The 18387-nt window shown below is 45.8% G+C and overlaps 1 protein-coding gene across 2 annotated transcripts in view; it reads left to right on the forward strand.

Annotated features, from left to right (window-relative positions):
- Positions 1-18019, forward strand: part of MAPK6 (mitogen-activated protein kinase 6) — a 117385-nt gene extending 99366 nt beyond the window's left edge. For both annotated transcript variants that reach the window (XM_086958301.1, XM_086958302.1), the window contains exons 5-6: positions 10057-10258; positions 15686-18019. In XM_086958301.1, coding sequence (XP_086814427.1) covers positions 10057-10258; positions 15686-16775 — 1292 coding nt within the window. In that variant the 3' untranslated portion in view covers positions 16776-18019. The remainder of the gene's footprint in view (positions 1-10056; positions 10259-15685) is intronic.
- Positions 18020-18387: the final 368 nt, after the last annotated feature.

An 18387-nucleotide genomic window follows, 5' to 3' on the forward strand; every position in this document is an offset into this window, starting at 1 on the left:
TTAACTTCGGATTTGTCCTTGTTTAACTTATAGCCGGACAAAACCGAGTACTTACTGATGGAGGACATAAGCCCCTTAATTGATAGGGTTGGGTGTTCTGTGGCTATTAAGATGTCGTCGGCATATGCCGCTAGTTTTATCTGAGTGTTTCCGAATGTGACACCTGCGATGTCCTCATTTTTCTTGATGTCGGTGAGTAGTGGCTCAAGAGCCAGCAGAAATAGAGCCGGTGAAAGTGGGCAACCCTGTCTAGTTCCTTGGAATAGGCGGAACGGGTCAGAGAGTGTTCCATTAATAGATATACGGGCAGAGGGGGCGGAGTATAAGGCCATCACCATTTTAATGAAAGAATTACCCAGATTGAATGCGCTCATACAATGCTGAAGAAATGGCCATGAGACTTTGTCGAATGCTTTCTCAGCATCTAGGGTTATTGCAACCATCGGCATTTTGCAGTTTTTCGCTTTTTCAAGTATGTGGCATAGGAGTCTGGTGTTGTCGTTCGACATCCTGTGTTTCAAAAATCCTACTTGTGATGGACTTATCAATTTGGGCAGTACGGCGTTTAGTCTAGTTGCTAAGATCTTGGCATAGATCTTACAGTCAATATTTATGAGTGAAATGGGGCGGTAATTTTTGGTCTGGAGGGGATCTTTCCCTTCCTTGGGTATAACAATTATTGTGGCTTCACTCATCGAGGGAGAGATACTCCCACTGGAGGCGGTGGAGTTGAACACGGTTTGGAGTGTCGGGGAGAGTTGGCTGTCAAAGGCTTTGTAGAAAGAGGCAGAAAAGCCATCAGGGCCCGGGGCTTTGTTGCTTTTGAGTGTTTTTATGGCCGTCGAGATTTCTGTGATGCTGATGGGTGACCCTAGATTTAATTCGTCTATCTCTGAGAGTCTGGGGAGGTCTAGGGTCTTTAGGTAATCTATGCATGACTGTGGGTCCAGGGGCTTATCATTCTTGTATAATTCTTCGTAAAATTGCTTAAAGGTATCAAGAATCTTGGACTGGTTGGTGTGCGTGTTATTAGCGGGATCCTTTATAGAGGATATGGTTGTTAATTTCTGCTTGTGTTTAAGGTAGGAGGCCAACAGCTTCCCGGCTCTGTTTCCCTCACACAGCTTCAAGGCTTTGAAGCGGTTGATCCACACGCCTGCTCTCTTGCTCACAATGGAATTATACTCGTATTTCTTTTTTATGAGTTGGTCAAGGGGTTTGGAGTCTTGAGGATTGGTTTTGTGTAAGGATTCTAGTGATCTGATCTCCTGCTCCAGTTGCTCTAGTTCTTTGTTTATCGCTTTGTTGGCTCTGGTTCTTATATTAATAATAACTCCACGGATCGTGGCTTTGAGCGCGTCCCAGAGGATGTTTGGATCTGTGTCAGGGACATTATTTAAGAGTAAGTACTCTTCAATGGCTTTAGTAATCTGTAGTTTGTCGTCCGGGTTGGTTAGTGTTTCATCGTTGAAACGCCATCTTCTGGGCGGTCTGATTGAGCGGGAGCCTGCAAGTTTGGTGTGGATACATGCATGATCGGAGATCAGTTTAGGGGCGATGTCGGTTTCCTCGATTAGGTGTGCAAATGTAGAAGATATTAGGATAAAGTCAATACGCGAGTAGGAGTTGTGGGGAGTGGAGTAAAAGGTGAAGTCTCTCCCATCAGGGTTTTGGAGACGCCATGAGTCTTTAAGGCAGTACCTTTCGCATAGCCGCAGGAGTGCCTCATGTGAGCGTGATGGGTGAAAAGCGCATTTGGACTGCCGGTCTAGTCGGGGGTCTAGAGGAAGATTAAAATCGCCTCCCACAATGAGAAGGTCGTCCTGAGGGATATGCTCCATCGAGCGGGAAACGGAGTCCCAAAACCCGGGGTCGTCTGAGTTAGGGCCGTAAATGTTCACAACGTGAATTGGGTCATCTTCCCTGCGTAGATGGGCCACCAGAACCCTTCCCTCCGTATCATGAGTGTGTGAAACTAGTGTTATGTTCGACTTCTTTGATATCAGGGTAATTAGACCTCCTTTCTTGTGCGGTGCAGGGGATGACAGTATATGGGAAGACCAATGGACGTTTAAGAAACGTGTGTCCTCTTCCGATAGTTTAGTTTCCTGTAGGAGGATAATATCCCCCTTAGTTTTGGCGATGTAGTCGAACACCTTCCTCCTTTTTACAGGGTGGTTAAGACCCTTAACATTTAACGAAACTATGTTGAGGTCATCCGCTAATGACTTAGTGTTAGACATTAGTGGGCAAGGTTATCGCTAAGTGGTGATCTGGTGGGGGGCAGAAGAATGAGACAAACATCCCCGTGGGAGCCTGTGTGCTAATACAATACCAAGTGGACAGAGCTAGCGAAGTGGCTAGGGGTATAACTAGCGTCCTTGTGTTGTAGCTGAATGTGTTGTAGCTGAATGGAACAGACAGAAAAAGGGACAAAAAATAACACAAAAAGATATACAATGCTATAAGGTACCAACAATTATTATCTGCTGAAAACTCTCTCTTTTTCCCAATCCCCATGCAAGCCCTCCCAATCCCCCCTCCCCCCCTCCCCCCCCAATACGTACGTAGGGAGTACGACGACAGTACCTAGCTAGGCAAAACAGGAGTTATTAAACATTAGCAATCGATATTCATTAGTTCCAATGTTAAACTTAAGAGGATTTAGATGTCCAGACTGTGTGGCAGCGGGTAACATTTACTGCAGCAATAATACGTGCGTAATGGTAGTGTTTGTGCGCAATAATATGCTGTGTTAAACCAGGAGTGACTGTCTGCAACGTGCAGACGAAAGCAGTAAGAAGGTTAGAACCAGCTAAACGTTGCGTTAAGAAAACTTGAATCGTTAAATTGGATTGAACTCCCTGTAGTAAGGGCAATATATGTGCACAGAAACATATAATAGCAATAATGACAAACTAGTAGCGACTATTTGCGTCGTGCAATAGAGTCTAAGTGTGAGAGTAGAACTTGCCCGACATTATGCAAGCAATCACCAATCCTGTTGCAAACCAAAGGAGATCATAAAACGTCACTTATCGAGTGGGCGGACTAGCAAACAACTAGAGAAGGCAACTATTACCAAACTATTACAAAACTACAAGTACACAATAGTGCGACCTGGAAAGGATAGAGATCCGATAGACCTGTTCTTTGTCATGACAGTCACGTGGTCTTCCTTTTGTTGGAAGGGCCATTCGATTGGTCCATTTCCTGAGGTGGGCCATTTTGCAGGTAGTTTTCCAGATCTTTCGGGTCCGTGAAGAATTTTGTGCGGCCGTTTATTGTGATTTTGAACTTGGCTGGCCCTGCAAAGGAGTAGGGTATGTTCTTGGATCTAAGCTTGGCGCGGATTTCCAGAAACCCCTTGCGAACCTCCACTGTGTCCTTGGAGTAGTCCTGTGTAAAGATGATCCTCTGACCTTCCCAAACGATGGAGTGCTGCTTCCTTGCGTATTGTAGGATCAGATCGACATGCTGATATCGGAGTGGTTTGCATATCATTGGTCTGGGGCCCTTCTCGCGGTTAGTAGTGAATGTGGGGATTCTATGCGCACGGTCTAGCTCCAGACCATGCGGGAAAGCAATGCCGGTAATCATGGGGATCCATGCTTCCAGGAAAGTCACGCAAGAGTCTGCATCTTTTTCTGCGTTTTCGGGTATGCCAAAAATTCTAATGTTCCCTCGCCTGTTGCGGTCTTCCAACTCAGCATGTTGGCGTCTGAGGGTGTTAGTGGTGTCTTCAAGGCGCTGTATTCTAGCAGCTGATTGACGTGCGAGGTCCTCCACGTCGCTGATGCGCTGTTCCGCTGTGTTCAGCCCGGATTTTAGGTCATTCATATCAGCTCTGATGGCCGTTAGCTCAAGCTGCATAGCGTCAGTATTCGCCTTAGTGGATTTGGAGATAACAGTGAGGTCTCCTAATTTTTTCAGAATCATTTCCATCGTGGCCGCCATGTCTGGTTTGCCCTTAATGGGAGAGTCAGAAATTTGTGGCTCTGGTTTCACCTTCTTAGAATTTGTCTTTTCCTCTCTGCCTGCCATTCTGGACGTGGGGTGCGAGAAGAGATGTGATTACCAGTTAGCTAGCTAGCGACGATGGTGGGATCAGACAGGGAGTTGCCAAACAGGTTAGGGCTGTTGAGACTCTCAAGGTTGGCTCCACGCGGTGATTCTCCCAGAGCCAGGCGAGCCTAGTGCAGGCTAGTTTATTGGCGTTGTTAGTGTAGTTGCGCTGTGTTGTCTCCTGATCCAAGGCTTCCTTGTGAGGCTGGTAATATTAGGAGATTAGCTGAGTCAGCTTATAGGGAGAGCAGAGCTAGGTGCCGGTTAGTGAGATGATGGTTAGGGGCACGATACCAAAGTGCTTTAGAAAAGTGACCTAGAAAATGCGACCCCCCAAGGATCGAGGAAAACCACACAGAAAGCAGACAGGAGGTCTTCTGTCTGAAGGTAGAGGAGAACCGCTTCACTTTACAGGCTCCCACATGTTGAATTGCTGGTTTTCGGAGCAGGTAGGAGTCGGAGCATTTTTTCGATGGCGGCCGCCATCTTTAGGTCAGGCGAGAAGGGCAGAGAGTGTCAGCACAGCGCTGTGAGAGCGTGTTAGCTCTCGCTTCTTACCGGCATAGGTGGAAAACCGGGGAGCAGCTGACATCCTCGGCTGTGTCGAACTCGTCCAGGTGTTGCTGGTTACCAGAGACCAGAGAGGTCGTCAGGCATCTCCGACGTGACGGAGCGGCGCCATTTTCGAGAAATCGGCGCTGGCGCGCGATCGTCCCAAAAGATTGCAGAACTCCTCGTCAGAAGCCTCGAGAGGAGAGATCAAGGCACCGGAGGGCTCAGCAGGGTGTGAGGCATCAGGAACACCGCTTTTGCTGCTGGAAAGGACAGCGGGTCAGCAGGAAACCGATGGAGTCGTTCTCCTGTGTTGCGGAGCTCGAGGTTAGGCGGCCATGCGCACTGCCGTCCAAGCCACGCCCCCCGCCTGTTAATTTCTTTGTATCCCCTGTGCCGTGTCCAGTTTCCTTCCTGATTGGCCGCCTACCTCGCCGCCCTCCGCTCTCGCTTCCCGCCACCGACATTGGCCCCGCCCCTTTTTCTCTTCTGTTCCCTCCCCGCTCCCGCCTCCCAGCTGCTCCGCCCACCCGCGCACTTCGCCTTAAATGGCGACCGTGCGGACGCGCAGCGGTCACGCGCAGCGGGCGCGCCGATTGTGCGCCGAAGGCGCGCCAAAGGTAAGCCCGTCTACGCCCGTCCGCGACCGGATCGCGACCAGCGCCAGGACCCCTGGCCCACGAAGACCCCGACCGACCCGCCTGACGTACTCCGCCGCCACCCTCACCGCTCTCAACACCGGCCGACTCCCAGAATGCCATCAAGCCTCTCCACGACGTACCCACGGACCCTTCAGCTGCCACGCCTGCAAGTTCACCTGCATCCGGACCTGCCTCGCACCAGCACCCACCAAGCCGAACACCAGCAGTACCCACCTCAAGTGCATCCTGCTCAACACCCGCTCCATCCACAGACATGCCATCGAACTCTGGAACCTCCTCGACACCACAGCTCCAGACGTTGCCTTCCTCACGGAGACCTGGATGAACGCCTCTTCAGCTCCCGACATCGCCATCGCCATCCCAGAGGGCTACAAGATCGTCCGGAGGGACCGAAACGCCAACCAGATGGGAGGAGGCATCGCCATCATCCACAGGAGCACCATCCGTCTCACGACCAGCACCGACAACTCCCTGACCACCGCCGAACACCTGCATTTCCAGATCCACACCAACCCGAACACCACCCTCAGAGGCACCCTGATCTACCGACCCCCTGGACCACGCACACAATTCAGCGAGGACATCGCCGACTTCGTCAGCCCACATGCCCTCCCCTCCGCTGACTACATCCTCCTGGGAGACCTCAACTTCCATCTGGAGAACAACAACGACCGCAACACCAGCACCCTGCTCGACAACCTCACCAACCTGGGACTCAAGCAACTGGTGTCCACCCCCACCCACCTCGCCGGACACACACTCGACGCTGTCTTCTCATCCAGCAAGGACATCAACTTCAGCCACACCACAGAGCTTCAATGGACGGACCACAGCTGCGTCCACTTCACCTTCAAGAAAACAACGACCCACCACCACCAGCAACAGACCGCCCGCAGAAGCTGGAACAAGATCACAGCAGACCAGCTCGCCACCTCCCTGAGCCAGCACCCTCCTGCCAGCTCAGCGAACCCCAGCCAGGCCGCCGACAACCTCACGAAGTGGATCAGCAACTGCGCGGACGAACTCGCCCCACTGAGGACCCCGCCCAGCAGACCCGGCAGCAAGAAAGCCCCATGGTTCACCGACGAACTCAAGAGCTCCAAGAAGAACTGCCGAGCCCTCGAGAGTCTGGAGAAGGGAACCGACACCGGACAACAGGACCTCCTTCAAACTTGCCACCCGGAAACACCACCAGCTGATCCGCGCCGCCAAGAAAACAGCATTCAAGGACCGGTTGGACAACAACGCACACAACTGCAAGGAACTCTTCAACATCGTCAAAGAGCTTTCCAACCCCAGCGCAGGAAACAACGACATCACCCCATCGCAAGACCTCTGCAACTCCCTGGCTTCATACTTTCACAACAAGATCGCGGACATACACAACAGCTTCAACAACCAACCAACGCACACCATGACCGAACAACCACCCCCCACCACCACCCTCCGCGCCTGGACCCCGATCAGCACCGAAGACACCATCCGCACGATGAACTCCATCCACTCCGGATCACCGACCGACCCCTGCCCTCACCACGTCTTCAACAAAGCCGACGCTGTCATCGCACCCCACCTGCGAGACATCATCAACACATCCCTCGACACCACCATCTTCCCCGAGAGCTGGAAACACGCCGAACTCAGCGCCCTACTCAAGAAACCAACAGCGGACCCCACCGACCTCAAGAATTACCGCCCCATCTCGCTCCTCCCGTTTCCAGCCAAAGTCATCGAGAAGACCGTCAACAAGCAGATGGCCGCTTTCCTCGAGACGAACGGATCCCTCGACCCCTCACAGTCCGGCTTCCGAGCCAACCACAGCACCGAGACCGCCCTCACCGCCGCCACCGACGACATCCGAGCCCTGATGGACAATGGAGAAACAGCGGCCTTCATCCTCCTAGACCTCTCCGCGGCATTCGACACGGTCTGCCACCGCACCCTAGTACGGCGCCTCAGCAACGTCGGAATCCAGGACAAGGCGCTGGAGTGGATCACCTCCTTCCTCGACGGGAGAACACAGAGAGTCCGCCTACCACCGTACAAGTCAGAGGCCACCGAAGTCATCTGCGGCGTCCCCCAAGGATCATCTCTGAGCCCCACCCTCTTCAACGTCTACATGAGCCCCCTTGCGGCCATCGTACGCAAACACAACCTCAGCATAATCTCCTACGCCGACGACACCCAGCTGATCCTCTCCCTGACCAACGACCCCGCCGCCGCCAGAGCCAACCTGCACGAAGGGATGAAAGAGGTAGCCGAGTGGATGACGACCAGCCGCCTGAAACTGAACTCGGACAAGACGGAGGTCCTCATCCTGGGCTCCTCTCCCTCCGCCTGGAACGACTCCTGGTGGCCTCCCGCCCTGGGCACCGCACCCAAACCGACAGACCATGCACGCAACCTGGGCTTCATCCTGGACTCCTCCCTCTCCATGACCAGGCAAGTCAACAACGTCTCCTCGGCATGCTTCAACATCCTACGCATGCTACGGAAGATCTTCTGGTGGATCCCCACCGAGACCAGGAAGACCGTCACCCAGGCCCTCGTCACCAGCCGACTGGACTACGGCAACGCCCTCTACGCCGGGACCACCGCCAAGCTCCAGAAGAGACTCCAGCGGATCCAGAACGCCTCAGCCAGACTCATCCTCGACATCCCACGAACCAGCCACATCTCCGGACATCTGCGAGACCTTCACTGGCTCCCCGTCAACAAAAGAATCACCTTCCGCCTCCTCACCCACGCACACAAAGCCCTACACGACCAAGGCCCGAGCTACCTCAACAGCCGAGTCAACTTCTACGCTCCCAAACGCCACCTCCGATCAGCCAACCACGCCCTCGCCGCCGTCCCCCGCATCCGAAGAGCGACTACAGGAGGAAGGTCCTTCTCCCACCTGGCCGCCAAGACCTGGAACTCCCTCCCGACCGACCTGCGCCTGACCCAAGACCACCTCTCCTTCAGGAAGAAGCTGAAGACCTGGCTGTTCGAGCAGTAGCGGCTCCCCCCCCCCCCCCAGCGCCTTGAGACCCCACGGGTATGTAGCGCGCTTTATAAGTGTCACTGATTGATTGATTGATTCTGTTCTTCACCTGTATTACTGTTACTGCTATCCTGTTAACTGCTAACACTGCCTGCTGTGAGTGCCTACTGCTGTGTTTGCTATTCCTGGCACTTCTGTTACTGCTGTTCTACTCACACTTCTGTTACTGTTGTACTCCTCACACTACTATCTTTTACGAACACTACTATTAATGCTCTCTTGCTAACTTTTATCACTGCTCTCCTGGAAACTTAACTGCTATCACTACTCTTGCTCATCCTTACTGCTTCACCAGTATAACTGTTGCATTACTATTCTGCTACTTCTGAAGTCATTGCTAACCTGCTAACTTATAATTCTGGCACTAAACACAGTATATTAATATATTTACAATAGCAACTACACCACTAAGCTCATTAATATGCAGAGCGCAATGGGCATGGCCAATTCTTGTCTTTCCGGGTGGGAAGAAGATAAAAATGTGATGCCCTTTTCTCACCTGCAATATCCCTGATGTTGAATCAGCCTTCCAGAAGGTTGGTTATTGCTCAGGGGCCTTCTGTTTAATTGCTGTCTCTTCTGTATTTGGTTTATTTAAAAATGTTTGGACCAGCACAGTGTTGAAGCGGCTACTACCTTTACCCATGACGTAGTAGAATGCCTTGGCAATCGGTGTTGATTGAATCTGTCTAGAAGCGTTAGACCTTGAGCATAACCTCAACTCTGCATTTGATTCCTTTGGATAGCTCTGCATTGAACGTCGGGCCCAACTGGTGACTTTTTTAAACAATTTTCGTCCAAAAGAACACTTCACAAAAGCATGTTGTCGACTGTGGCAAAAATCTGAAAAAAGGCTAAAAATCTAAAATGGTAGAAAATAAAAGGCTATATTTCAAGCTGTTCATAGACGAGATGATTAGATCCAACATTACTAGTACTTTCAGTTTTAAAATGCTTAATGAACAGAGCCCACTGTTCCGCAATGTAGTGACTGAGAGGCAGAAATTTGAACTCCAAGTTGTGTTCGTTATGAAAGCAGGGGTCAGACTGGAGCCTTTCAGGGAATAGGATTTTTTTCTTTATTTTTCTAAATGTTCATGAGGCATACGCCTCTGCTCTTTCTACCTTGCTTTTAAAAAAAACCTATGCCGAACTGACCTTTTCAGCAATTTCATTTGAGATTACGTTCTTTTTTTACAAAGGTGTATATTTCTATAGTATTCTCAGTAAGTATCCCATGTTGGAGACATTTAGTTATAAGTAAGCAGTTTATTTTTTGTTAACATAATTTGTTTCCTAGGTCTCAAGAGGCTACCATTTTTGTGGAGAACTGAAACATTGAAAATGAACTGTCAAGGATTTATGGAACCGAATAGTGTAGTTATTTTCATTGCTGTGAATAAAAAATGAGTATCAAATTAGTTGCTTGCTTAGAATTATTGTCATGACTTCATAATTTCTATTTTAAAGTGTTTAACGCTTCTATAAAACTAAGCCAATGATTGCTCAGTCTTTGAATGTGGACTTGAAACGTGGGCTATATCGAGATCATAATTGTTAAGCACCTTGCTCAGTATGTTTAGTGTATATGGGCAAACGTTTTTACTAACACGGGCATGTATGTTTTTAAAGGAAAAGGTGGATGACTTTTGAGTTCTCCTTGCGGTATATTTGAGTACCAATACAGACATGTATGTTTTTTCTAATTGCCACTTTGATTTCTATTTGCAGCTCTCGATTTCCTGGAGCAGATTTTGACATTTAGTCCTATGGACAGGTTAACAGCAGAGGAAGCCTTGTCACATCCATACATGAGCATTTATTCCTTTCCTTTGGATGAGCCCATTGCCAACCATCCCTTTCACATTGAAGATGAGGTGGATGATATTTTACTCATGGATGAAAGTCACAGTCATGTCTACAACTGGGAGAGGTAAGCATACATGCCTTACTATTTAGAGGCTTAGTGAACCTCTGAATTCAAAATGTTTTGAATGTACATGGGAATGTCATACCGTTGTATGCTAAGGTAGTAATTCGGAGGTCCAGGATTCCTTGACAGCATTTTTTAAATGCCCTAAACTTATCCCTACTAAATAGCTATTTGGTATGCGTTTCTAAATTCATTTTGGAATTTGGTCAAGTGTTAGTGAAACACAAAATGGGTTTAGTAAATAACAAAATGCTGATTTGCAGCCACAACCCTGTGATTTGGCTAATCGCAGGCTTTGTAACCGAAAAATAATATTGTACATCAGGCTTCAAGGTATTTAATGAAATGCTAAAGGTCAGAAGACAAATCTATATAGAAGGCAACAAAACTTCCAAGTGCGAGCATTCCATTGAAAATGTACAGAAACTAGTCTGAGCCTCTTGCACATTAAAAAGATGGAACAGACCAGAAAGCTTGAGCTGACAAAATTTACTTGTAGAGGGCTGGAAACAATGGCTAGTTTGAGTGAAATATGGAGGACTTTTCATCCACGAGAGAGGATAAGCTGGGATGATGGATCTGTGAGTGTGGGGCCTTCTGGAAATCCTATTAGGAAGAATCTTTTGAAATAAAGCAGGACCCCGCAACCATTTCTACCAACTTAATAGTTAAAAAAACAAAAACCCTGGCCCTTTTTTTTTTTGTACCTTCCCTATATCCATAGGAATGAGAGAAGTGGGAGAAAGTAAAAATATCCATTCATCAGGGCAATTTGATAGAGGATTGGAAGCCACTTATTCTTCAGAACCTCCTTCTATATTGACTGGCATATCCATGATGGAAGAATCAACTAAAGGGTTTGCAACTGAAGAATACCCTCCTGTCGACTTTCAGTTAAAAGGACACCTTGATGGTGGAACGGGTGTAGTCCAGAGAAAAGAAGACTTTGAATTTGGAGCTCTCATTGAAAAAATAATCACTGAAAATAAACCTCCAAGAGAGTTTAAATGCTTTTCTGCGCCCATGTCTATTTTTATTAAGGTCAAGGAAGGACATTCAGCAAAGAGGATGGCGTTTGCATCCCCAAGGAGTTATACTGTTGTTTACGTCCAGTTCTTCTGGAATTGAGGTGAATTGCCTTGGAAGAGGAGACATCATGGTCCAGCATATTCAACAAATCTACAAGAGGCCTGAATCATCAAGGATGTGATCAGGGTGCAGTTCGTGCACTCCTAGTATCGCTGCCTGAGCAAAGGGGGAACAAAAATACGATTAGGATTACTCTCTGGAGTGATGCAGGCTTTGTGTCCTAAAGTGGGCTTAATGTGCCCTGCTTTTAGACTATCTGGAGGAATCATCCTAAGTCTAGCAGACTGAGAAACATGTTCAAGATTAAACCATTTCCAGGACTTTGGATGGCAGAGTTCTCTGGGTGAACAATGGCATCACCATTTAGATCTAGGAAGGAAGTATAGTGCATGACATGGTCTGCAGAATCAGTAAGTCATTAGTGTTTTCACTCTGTATCCATATCAATAGCCAGCTCAACCTCCTGACTTGTTGCCAGATGAAAGAAAGTTACGTACTCCTCTCTCAAAATCTCTCTTAATAGGAAGCATAGTGTGATGGCATAAAGGTGTTTAGGGTGTAGGTTCTTGTGCTTCTTTGCAAGCTTCCTGCCTCTAATTATACCAGTATGTGATGTCCTTGCATACATTTTATTCCCAGCATGCGTCAGTAGGTAGGAGCAATTTGAGCACTGTGAGGCACCAGGTACATCTGTGAAGAGTGGGAGACTTGATGAGAACGATTTCAATCTGCAGATTGGTTTTGGCTTGACTAGCAGTGGACATGCTAGCCACGATGAGCTGTAGGAAGGCTTGCAGTTTTGTAATGGAATTTGTGATGAGGTTCATCACTTTACTTTTGGAAAGCCCTGAGGGATGGGGATAGATAGGTCTTTGCCAGTCATATTATCATATTAGTCAATTGTAACATTCTGAATTGGTAAGGGGGTTATGGACTGAAAGCTTCATCCTTAATGGGTAGCTTTGGTTTGAGTCTGATGACAAAATCCTTTCTATCCTTAGCATACCATCTCTTTTCCCAGCTTATGCCAAGATGATAGTGGCAAAACAAGAAATATATCTAATAAGTGATCTTCAGGTCTGGTTATCAAACTGTGAATCTTCTCCTTCCCTCTCAATTTATTTTGACCACTCGCTGCCCCTTAGTTTTCTTTTCTTTCAAGTGGTTGGCAGTATGAATGAAGAGCACTGTGGGATGGCAGTCAGATAACCCGCTGCTGGCAAAACAGCAGAGGTGTCTCGTGCTTTGACAGAACTGGGATCTTAAGGGCTAAAACACTAATAGTGTAAAAAGCCTCTGAGCATCTGTGCATTCCAGTGCTTCCAACTCGCGCAATTCATTGTGCACAGTTTAGGTTAAATGGAGGGGAACATTCTTTGACGGATGTATTGACACTTGGTGTGTCACTGACGGTGAGTGAACAATGCAGCACCTATCCGTGCACAGACCAGTACACCCCTGCATGCATAATGCAGACAAGTAGAACAGATTTTACTGTAGCCTGAGGACATTCAGACGATACCAGTGCTCTTATGTTGAAATCTGGCCCTGATCCCTTATATGCTGTGTGTAGGGAAAATTTAAAAAGCCTAATACATTTTTCTGTTAGTCATTCCATTGAAAGAGAGGGGGGCATTCTAGCTTCAGCAAAATTATAAACCGCATCAGGAAGACAACCAAAAGCTCAGCAAGTGTAGCACTCTGGCAAAGCTTCCAATTGATTATCCCACGACCAACCTGGACAACTATGATTCCGATTGAAATTTCTAACTGTGGGTTCCTCGCTGTTTATTAAATCTACAGGCACCTGAGTTCCCTTTTTTTTTTTTTTTACCATTCCAATGTGTAAAGGGAAATGTCACTCCATAAGAACACGGGCGTTAAGCCTTGCATGGACTGTCGCAAGCAAATGACCTTGACAGAGCCCCACTAGGTTTACCTCTACGGTGGGACCATGATTGGTGCTAGTAGTGTGGGCTGATGAATATGAAGGCGATACAGTACCTAATGATAAACCAGTTCTTCAAATGATCCTGTTGCACTCCGAGGTCACGGGTCCATCAGTGACCCCACAACAGATTGCAGTGTTTAAAGGGGGCATGTTTGGCATGTCTGCACCTTACTAGTTTCCTGTGGACCCCACAGATCTGCAAAGACCTCCAGCTGGCCTACTGCTTGAAGGTTTGACCTCTGTGCCAGCTAAGCCTTCCAAACCAAAAATGGGTTCAGCTCCGGGTCCAGAGCCGATTACAAACCTAGTGCTGCGAGCTACGCTGGTCCCTGCCACGCCATCAGCAGACCCAACACCGCAGGCACTAGAGGAGAATGATGATCCCATAGATCTGTCCGACTCTGAACTAAATCTGTCCTGACCTGGTATAGAGCAGTGCACCTATTCACTGCTTACTAGCACGGTGTCAATTCCTTCCGACTCTGACAAGAATATGTATATGATATGTCCTATTTTATACCCCAGGCCTCTCAATTTCGTCCCGGAAAAGGCATTTTCAAGATGCTCACATTGACTCATCTGTTCTGATTCCAGAAGACTGGATGGTATCTTTTAACTGGCAAGGTGCCTTTTTTCACATTCCTATCGTGAATCGACTGAGGATCAGGATGGTTTATGTGCATTTTCATTTCTCTTTGCTCCCCTTCGGGCTCACCAGTATACCTCAGGAGTTTGCAAAAGTGATGGCCATGGCCACTGCACAACTTTGGTGGTTGGAAATACCAGTCTTCCCATATTTGACTGCCTGCTGAAGGTTGGTTCACCACAGTCCGTCTTAGACAGCATCCAGAGGATGACAAACCTCCTGACATCTTTGAGGTTCTGCTAGACTTACACCTATCTCCTTGGCAGATGCTCTCACTCCTCAGAGGCATCCTAGACATGGTGCGTTTTCAGGCCTTTCCTCCAGACCAAGTCCACGGCATTCAGCCTACGATTCCGATTCAGCCTCTGTAAGGACGATTAAGGCATTTGGGCCGCCTAACCTCTTCCATCCTGCGCCTCGACAATGCCAGGTTGCACATGCAAGCTTTGCAGTGGAACTTGAGGTATCAGTAGGTCCAGCACCAAGGGAGTCAGTCAAATTACAACCAGGTGTCAGAGGAGACTGCAAAAAAAACAGTGTTTGTTTGCATTTTGACATGATAGCCCAGCGGCAGACCCCACTCCCTGCCCCACACAGAGTAGACAGTGGTTACAGATGTATAGCTACTCGATTGAGCAGGTCATCTGGGAGAGGTCGCGATCGAACGCCTGGTTGTCATGGGAATACCTACCTCCATATCAATTTGCTCGACTTTGCAGGCAATTTACCCTCTCACTTCACTGTTCTGAGGAATGCACGGTTTCCCAATATAAAAAGGTCACTGTTCTAGAGAGTTACACAGTGGCGTAATTGATTATTAGTACACTCCAAGTCTGAAGGCACAGACCGTGTTCTGAAAGAAACTGACATCCGCACCTATGAGTTGCGCCTATGTATGGTTTCGGTCGTGACTTCTGCGGCAGAGCTGAGTCGCACACATCCTTCTACTGACGGTCCGGGATTAGACTGAAAAAAATCTGCCAGATCCAGTGTGGTGCTTGTGGATATTCACACACTGAGGAATCTGCGGTTATAGTATCCAACTTAAAGACCACTGCTGAAGTTAGGTAACTTGTTTCTTTCATGTCTCTTCCCCTCTTTAATTGCAAGTGGATAGCTGTCTTTCAAAATAGCACACCTTAAAAATAATTGATTGGTTCTGTTTTATTCCTTTATGACCATGTCCTTCCTATGCAAAAATTCGAACACGCACAGTTTTTAATAGCTTAAAAGTGAATGTTAAGGCTTTAATGACGGGCTGCTGTGGGGAATGGGCTTTCAATAGTTGAAGGTGTGACCATATTATCATAATGCTGTATAATCTGAAAGAATGCAAAGCTTAGTCAATATAGTTACTTTGTGAAAAATATGTATACCCTAAATTATAATGTGTTAAAAATTACCCTAGATTAAGACTTTCCCAGTATTCAAGTTACAGCAAAGTAATGTGTGGTTCAGGGTGCATCACTTCTCCCTTAAAGGTCTGTGTAATTCTTTTGGTAGTCTTTGAGACTGGTTCATAAAAGAGACTCCTTCTATTCAAAGAGAGGATATTTATTTTATAATTGCAAATGGGAGCAAGCAAAACTGAGAAGAATGTAATTGTGTTTTTCAATTATTTCTCAAATTGATTAAAAAAATGCATTAGTTGTAATCCAATTTGTCATTGGGTAGACTATCCGAAAACAAATCATACACTTGAGATACTTTTCATACTAATTTGTACAATTACTTCTTACAGATACCAAGAGAGTGAGTTTTCAGACCACGACTGGCCTATACATAATAATTTTGATGCTGATGAGGTTCAGCGTGACCCAAGGGCTCTTTCTGATGTCACAGATGATGAAGAAGTGCAACTAGATCCGCGCAAATATCTTGATGGAGACCGAGAAAAGTATCTAGAGGATCCAGCTTTTGATACACACTTTCCTACTGAGCCAGTCTGGCCGTACCTAGATCACCATGAAAATAAGTACTGTGATCTGGAATGTAGCCACACCTGTAATTACAAAATGAGATCTTCCTATCTCGATAATTTAGTATGGCGAGAAAGTGAAGTTAACCATTACTATGAGCCTAAACTTATTATAGATCTTTCTAACTGGAAGGAGCAAAGTAAAGAGAAAGCTGATAAGAAGGGCAAGTCAAAATGTGAAAGAAATGGATTAGTGAAAGCTCAGATAGCCCTTGAGGAAGCATCGCAGCAGATTGTTGAAAAGGAGAAAAATCAAGGATTTGATTTTGATTCGTTCATAGCAGATACTATACAATTGAGCTTGCAAAGTGATTCTGCTGAAATTGGCAAATTAAATGACTTGAATAGCTCTGTGTCTCAGCTTGAATTAAAAAGTATGGTGATAAAGTCACTAAATCAGGGAAAGCAAAAAAAAGGAATGGCCAATTTGGCCCAATTTGAAGCCCTCTATCAAAATTCTTGGGATAGTCAATTTGTAAGCAGTGCTGACGAGAGCTTCCTTATAGGCCAGTTTTGCTGTGAAGTAAGGAAAGATGAGCACATTGAAAAGGAAAACACTTACCCCAGTTACTTAGACTCCTTCTTTAGCAAGAAGGAAGATGTAGAATTATCCGAAACTGAACAAGTGGAAGAAGGGAAGCTTGGAGAAAAAGATAGAGATGAAGGATTTATTAGTTTTAATGGGGACATCATCTTCAACAAGCAGTTAGAATGCATTGGCATCCCTCAGTTTCACAGTCCTGTTGGTTCACCCCTTAAATCAATACAAGCTACGTTAACACCTTCAGTCATGAAATCATCCCCCAAAGTACCCCACAAAACCTACAGCAGCATTTTGAAACATCTAAATTAAAACACTCCCCAGTCAGTTGTTTTGTGTTCTTCATGAAACTTTTTTTATTAAGTATTTTTTTACTTGAATCAAATTCATTCATTTTAGTGCGTCTTTCATTTTAGTGTTCAGTTTAGCATTGTTTTTACAATTCTGACTTACTTTGTCATCATTTGTTTAGTTATTGTTTTAAATGGCATGTTGTTTGCACACTATGTAAATTGAAGAACTGAGCAAACTAATGCAATGCAGGAAGAAAAATGCACTAAACCAAGTTAAACATTCTATCATAAAACAGTTGCCCCTTGTTTTGACGGGACATACATTATCTTGCCTTGAATTGTACACAGTGAGACTACATAATTGCATGAAAATGCCAATTTGTTAGTCGTAATCCATCTTTCATCAGTGAGCAATGTAGAGTTTTTCTTATTTAACACATTTCTTAAAACACATGATACCAGCAGCAACTGAAGATATACATTTTGGTACGCATGTGTTATCTACCTCAAGATAACAGCAGTATGTGGCAAACCATTAGCCACCGGTAGTGCTTTTCATCATGCACTTCTGTTAAACCAGCATTACTGTAGTAGCTATCCACATTGAAAAAATCACTCAATGTTTGTAAATGTTCTGGCATGCATTATTTGTAGTGAAGTGTTAATATGCAGTATTTTTTTATTTATTCTATTATTCTAGCGAAGTTAAGATATGTATTTAAAATCAACTTCATTTTCAAAAATGGTTCATTTAGCACTATGGTTTTACTGCCTTCATTGCAAATGATATAACATCAGCCTATTTGTAGGCTTTACTCTTAACTCATCACTGATTTATTTTTTTATAGCTTTCATTTCATGGAAAGCTCTCACTGTGTATAGGAATTTGTATCTTGGAGGTGCTTGACCTATATCTGCAAATAAAAATTAGGAACTGTGTTAATATCAATTGCTCATAGAAGTCTTAATTGTGTTAATTTTTATACAAAAAAGAAAATGTAATGTCAAAGTTGTGTGCATGAAGGTAATTAAGGTACAACTTTACTGTAGGTTACATGGTGTATGTTAACACACTTTTCGTTTTTATCGTATGTTTTAATTGAATGCTATATTTTCTGAGCCAGCATGGATACAATTAGGTTTAATATAGCATGTAGCATCTCGATCTTTTGCAAATTTGTTCTGCCTTTGAATTTTGAAAATCCTTTCTGTATCAATGGTCCCCTATTTAAAAGAAAGAAATAAAACAAGGCCAGCAATTCAGACTTGATTTCTTACTGAGTGCCACAATGATTAACATTCTAAACAGTAGGTGCACTTGCAAAATATTCTAACTGGTGGAGCCAACCATTGCCTTGTGTGGAGACTGGTCATTTCTTAGTAGTGCTGCCTAAAAAAAATTCAAAATGCAGGACCAATGAAATTTATAAATATACCGGTCTACAGCCCCCTTCGCTCACTTGTATGCCTGCAGTGTGCATCCTGTGTAGTAGGTTTGCCGAAAGAGGAGTACATGAATTTAAATTTCTCCCCAAATTTTCTCCAACTTTGGATCTTTTATAGAAGTTTATTTTTACGTAGAACTCTCAGCTTATAGTGACTATTCTCAGCAATACATGAACAACTTGTGT

This window comes from Lissotriton vulgaris, chromosome 2_1 (genome assembly GCF_964263255.1).
Source record: "Lissotriton vulgaris chromosome 2_1, aLisVul1.2, whole genome shotgun sequence".
NCBI classification, from domain to species: Eukaryota; Metazoa; Chordata; class Amphibia; order Caudata; family Salamandridae; genus Lissotriton; species Lissotriton vulgaris.